Genomic DNA, 5,655 nt, shown 5'->3' on the forward strand with positions numbered 1-5,655 from the left:
AAATCATGCTATCTAAATCTAGAGAGGAGGACTTAAGACTACTTCCTATCTCATGAATCTTAGATTTATTATCTCAGGTTTAAATTTGATACTCCAAACCTACCATCTATACTAATAATAAAAGAAATATTTCCATTTGAGGTATACATTTTATTATACCATTTTATCATTTGTTAGTTTTTATTACTTCTCTTGTAATAATTATCTACTATTCTCATGTTTTCTTTTAACTTCTAATAATTTTTTCTTTTTTCTTTTTATTTTTAGTTAAAATAGACAAAGAAGTGCGAAATGCCTCTCTCTCCACTAGTATAATATAATAATATAATTTTATGAGGATGAAAAATACATAAAAACTTTTGTAAAGACTAAAAACAAATTTTGAATATTTTATAAAAAAAATATATATTTTAACCAATAAAAGACAACGATCACAATGAAATGTTTTATTTGATTGAATTATCCTTCAACATCTGAAAGATAAAATAAATTGAGTATTTTATTATTTTAATAATGTTGTTGTTTCAAATTGAAACTTTTCACGAAACTGAATATTCCAAGAAGAAAGAAGAAAATTGAAGAACAAGAGGCTTGAGGGACACACACTCAATAATTCACATCCATATACTTATACCCAATCTCATCCATCCTCGTGGCAATTAAATATTAAATAACAGCTGAGTCAATCAGAGTGTTCCAGTACGGCACGAAATGACTAAATCAACCCCTGCGACGTCGTATTTGCACTGCTTCTTCTTTTCTTCAAATTATTATTGTTACGACTCTTTGACTTCTCCTTCATCTCTTTGGCTGGAGAAAACCCTTTTCGCCGGAAAACCCACCGCAACCTTCGCGGTTCGCGATTCCGCTTCCGGTTCCACCGTGCTCCTCTTACACACGTATTCAACTATTCAATTTTCTCTTTAACGTTTCCGTTTTCTCGGAACACGTTCCCAATTTTTTCCCCCAATTGTGGTTGGTGTTGAAGTGATTGATATTTTTCTTTATAAAAAAATGATTTTTTCTTGCTTTGATTTGTGTACTTCAATTGCAGAGCATATGGGAAAAACTAGTTGGTTGATAATATTGGTTACTTGTTTGTGCCTGCTTGCCTTTTCTGATGGTAGAGGTAAAGCTTGAACTTTTGTGTTAATGTTCTAGGGTTTGCGACATTGTTTGTCTTGTTTCTCTCTGTTATCTTTCAATTCATTGGATTTTGTTTAGTTTTGTCTGCAAATTGGATCATTCACGTTTGCATAACAATAATGAAATGTAATGTCTTTTCCATTTGCAGAACTCAAGGTTAGACATAAAAAGCCTCATTACCAATACAATCATACGCTTGCTACAATATTAGTGGAATATGCTTCTGCGGTGAGTTTTATGGGAATTTTATATGTTCAACCTTTAAGATGTGTAGGCAAATGATTTAGAATTGTTTATGTGTATTATTTGTTTTCTAATCTTATAAATCATGGAATTGAAGGGTTAGCCATGGAATTGAAGGGTTAGTCATGAATTTGAGAGTTGGGATTGTGATGTAATTTTAGAGTTTCAACTCCCTTTCTCTCTGTCTCTAAGCGGTTTAGTATTTTATAACTTTAATGATAAGTCTGATTTATGGGACTTTCATTGTTTATAATAATTCAGAATTCCCAAATACGTATTCGAGACAGCTTTAGGTAGGCCACTTAAAACCATACCCTCTTTCTTTTACTGATAAACAGACTCAATGAATTTATATTTGCTTTGCAGAACTAAACTAATTTAAGAATTGGGGAACTTTCTCTTGTGCCGATCCTGATGGAGAGACTTCCCATCTCTATCAGGCCATGGTCAAAATAAGTCAAAGGGGGGATATATTGAAGTATATCATAATAACTTCAGAATTTAACTAATTTCACTTGCCTGATGCAGTGATTCTGAAGTTTCATTACATCCATTAGCCAATTTGTTTAGGGCACTGGGAATTCTGAATAAATTATATAAGGGACTAAGGTAGGTTTGGTTCTTGCAGGTATACTTGTCAGATTTAACTGAACTTTTTACTTGGACGTGCTCTAGGTGTAATGGCTTGACCAAGGTGCTGAAAATGTGAATATTGATTTTAACTTTACATGTTCACTTACGTCATGAGTCAACTTTGAATTATTTACATTCTGGTGTACTACTAATTTGTCTGTTTAAAATGGTTGGTCTAAAGATCTTTAAAATGGAAACAGGGATTTGAAATGATAGAGTTAGTTGTTGACGTCGAGCATTGCTTACAGGTGGGCGCTCATCATAGAAAAAATTATTCCAAAGTTTTATACTAATATACTTTGTTTTAATATAATTTTCATTACCTATTCTAGGCATTTGTTGGAGTGGCTGATGATCCTTGTGCCATTATCATTGCATTCAGAGGAACAAATGAACACAGGTGGACTTTCTTACCGGATTAAATTTACTTTTTATGGAACTTTGGGCTCACAACTGTATAGGCACCATTAAAATGGATCTACCAGAGTGCAATACCACAATGTTGTATGTGATTCCTAGAACAGGCACTGTTATGCTTTAGAAACAAGAATGGTTTGCTTATGCATGTGAATTTTGTATGATGTTCATATGCTGGTATGCATGCATTGATGGATATGTAATTGTAAGCTAAGCAAATGCATTTAACTTGATTTACTGTGCATGCAATGTATTATTGGCACAATGGTGTCTTGATTATTTAAATCATAGGTGGTTAAGTAATATATTGTTTCCATATTTATGTGCACCAGGCATGTGGGCATGCCTTCTTTTAGACCCTAAATTGATCAGCAACATTCTTTAGTTTTGAAATAGTGCAGATGGCCATCCAGATGTCCTATCATGTTTGATTTGTTTGTACATTATAGATTGTGTCTAAAGCCACATGTGCTCTCATATATTGACATTGAGAAAGTCAGAGCATAATTATCTATATGTGAAAGAAATGCTTGGTCATTGTGCTTCTTAAGAGAACACAAGTTCCCTTCTATTGTTCACCTTTGAGAGTATTAGAGTATATAGCTTGTCTACTAAGAGAACCAATAATTTTCCTATAGAGAAAAAAAAGAGTCCAAAAATATATGTTAATAAGGAAACATTTCAAGTCTGTCAGATGTTTGGCTTACCTACGAGGCAACTTCAGTTATATTCTGAGCTGATTTCTTTGTAACCACTTTTATACAGCTTACAGAATTGGATTGAAGATTTATATTGGAAGCAGCATGATATAAATTATCCAGGCATGGATGATGCAATGGTGTGTAAAAGCTTAGCCTTAGGTTATGCTCAATTTCTCTGTATTGGTGTTAGTTCTGACATATTGTTATCACTGTCTCCAGGTACACCGTGGTTTTTATACCGCATACCACAATACAACAATACGTCCTGCAATTTTAGATGCTGTTGAAAGAGCAAAGAAGTTTTATGGAGATATTGAAATTATAGCAACAGGGCATTCAATGGGAGGGGCAATGGCTTCATTTTGTGGACTTGATTTAACGGTAATTATAGTTTAGCTGTCTTGGCATGACGGGGCATTATACAACAAGGTTTTATGGTCTCAATCTCCCTTCAATTTTTTTTTGCATAAGTATTGTCTATATTTTGCCTGAGGCAGGGACTTTGAATTTCATGTGGAAGTATCATATTTGGAAAGTGTTTTATTTTTTTATTAATGTTAGAAATTTATATAGCTTGTCCTAGGCTTGGGTAAAAGTGGAGTGCTATATTATGCAATCGATGGCTAATATGGAAATTTGTAAAATCATTTATGTTCTGGATCAATGATGTTGCAGCGCACCTTTTGAGGAGAAAATGACAAACTTTCCTAAGATGGCACTAGTTTGGTCACGTGAATAATATCCAAAGTCCAAACTGCAAAATTGTGTTATTATTACTTTTTAAAGACCATTATTTAAGTTCTCATGTAGTCATTTCAAGATTTCTGTATTTTATAGGGACGAAATGGTTACTTATTTGATTTTACATTCTTACAGGTAAATCAAAATGAAAAAAATGTTCAAGTTATGACATTTGGACAACCTCGTGTTGGAAATGCTGCTTTTGCATCTCTCTATACCAAACTAGTTCCAAATACCATCCGAGTCACAAATGACCATGATATTGTACCTCATTTGCCTCCATATTATTATTATTTACCGCAGAAGACATACCACCACTTCCCAAGAGAGGTAGGGCATGGCATAATGAAATGATGAAATTTGTATACTAAACCTGTTATATTGTCTTTAAATTAAAGTCAGCTTGTCTCCTTGTTTGTGGGAATTTATGACTATGTCATCTGCTGTTTGTCCTTTGGTAGCCATTAGATATTTTTGTGAATATTGGAAATATTTTTTGCATATCTTTATTAATATTAATATATTAAATTGCACCTAGTTATAAATGGCCACTCTTCTGTGCGTTTGTAATAACTCTCATCTCCTTCATTGCAGCCATATTTTTCCTACCCATTCAAATTCTGTGTTTACTTGTCACTAAAATCTCCCTCTTCACCATTTCTGATAGTTTTGAAAACATTAGGAATAATGCTTGCATGTTAATTTGTTTGGACAATTATAGTTTGGTGCTTGTGTGTCATTTTGGCGTGACTTAATTTGAGATACCATCTCTCCCCTGTGCCCCCAGCGATGTGAATGTGATAGAGGTTCCCATTTCCAAGCTCTTAAATATATATATTTTGTGCCTTATCTGTCTGCTTGTTTGTTGCTTGGACAACGCAATAACTTTAGTGTTGGTCATTCTGTTGTCATGATCTATGACTCCTTGTTTATTTATTGTGGGGAGTGCAAACCTATGGCACTTGTTTAATTTGTTTTCCCAATTGTTCAAGAACCTAAGAACTTGTGGACTGCAGGTTTGGCTTTATAACATCGGATTAGGTAGTCTTGTGTACAACGTTGAGAAGATTTGTGATGAATCTGGTGAGGATCCGGATTGCAGCAGGTTAGTCTATCTGTTCTGCCATAATGCCGCTAAAAATGTAGACTTCATGAATTTGCCACTGCATGGGTGTGAATAAAATTTAAGAGTTTCCCTTAATTTTGGTGTTACGATCGAATGCTGCTGAAATTTGATTTGGTTATCTAATGCAGGTCGGTGACTGGGAATAGCATTGCTGATCACTTAGTCTATTATGGCGTAGACATGGGATCAGATGAGCCTAGTTCATGCAGAATTGTTATGGATTCTCATGTTCAGAATACTAGCATCAGAGATTCAAGAGGAAACTTAATCTTGTCCAGAGATCCTGCAACCCCCCTCATCAAATTGGGTGGAGAGGGTGACAATCAGGAAAATCCCATTAATGTTGATTGAATTGGCATTAGATATCTCTTGCATGATATGTTCCAGAGGTTTGCTGTGGGGCATTATACTTCAGATTTATTTTTTCTTCACGGTCCATACAGCTGAACAATTTTATTGAATTGGCTAGGGCTGGAAGGAGTTTGTATAGTCTTTGACTCGTGTATATATGTTCATCCTTGTATATATAATTAATAATTCTATATTTTTTACTGCATAAGTAATAATTCTTGATACTTTGTCAATTGTATAATTTCACTTTCAAATTCTACTGAATTCCACTCCTCATTTGGGTGATAATTCTTTTTA

The 5,655-nt window shown here is 34.0% G+C and overlaps 1 protein-coding gene across 4 annotated transcripts; it reads left to right on the forward strand.

The window, feature by feature from the left end:
• Window positions 1-739: 739 nt before the first annotated feature.
• LOC114388532 (lipase-like) lies at window positions 740-5,655 on the forward strand. Of its 4 annotated transcripts, none has more exons than XM_028349064.1 (11): window positions 740-899; window positions 1,055-1,129; window positions 1,295-1,374; window positions 2,018-2,094; window positions 2,204-2,270; window positions 2,355-2,422; window positions 3,205-3,277; window positions 3,360-3,521; window positions 4,017-4,211; window positions 4,874-4,986; window positions 5,136-5,655. In XM_028349064.1, the coding sequence occupies exons 2-11, from the start codon at window positions 1,060-1,062 to the stop codon at window positions 5,356-5,358; spliced, it is 1,128 nt and encodes a 375-aa protein (XP_028204865.1). In that variant the 5' UTR covers window positions 740-899; window positions 1,055-1,059; the 3' UTR covers window positions 5,359-5,655. The 4 variants fall into 4 exon arrangements, with proteins under 4 accessions (XP_028204865.1, XP_028204866.1, XP_028204868.1 ...); XM_028349065.1 differs by having other exon boundaries at window positions 2,018-2,083; window positions 2,223-2,270; XM_028349067.1 differs by having other exon boundaries at window positions 760-975; window positions 2,018-2,083.

This window comes from Glycine soja, chromosome 15 (genome assembly GCF_004193775.1).
Source record: "Glycine soja cultivar W05 chromosome 15, ASM419377v2, whole genome shotgun sequence".
NCBI classification, from domain to species: domain Eukaryota; kingdom Viridiplantae; phylum Streptophyta; class Magnoliopsida; order Fabales; family Fabaceae; genus Glycine; species Glycine soja.

Excerpts from the sequence above, each read along its gene's own strand:
- LOC114388532 (XM_028349064.1), top strand. The coding sequence starts at position 1,060 with ATGGGAAAAACTAGTTGGTTGATAATATTGGTTACTTGTTTGTGCCTG. Across the intron at positions 2,423-3,204 it reads AGAGGAACAAATGAACACAG|CTTACAGAATTGGATTGAAG; the intron begins GTGGACTTTCTT and ends ACTTTTATACAG. Across the intron at positions 4,212-4,873 it reads ACCACCACTTCCCAAGAGAG|AACCTAAGAACTTGTGGACT; the intron begins GTAGGGCATGGC and ends CAATTGTTCAAG.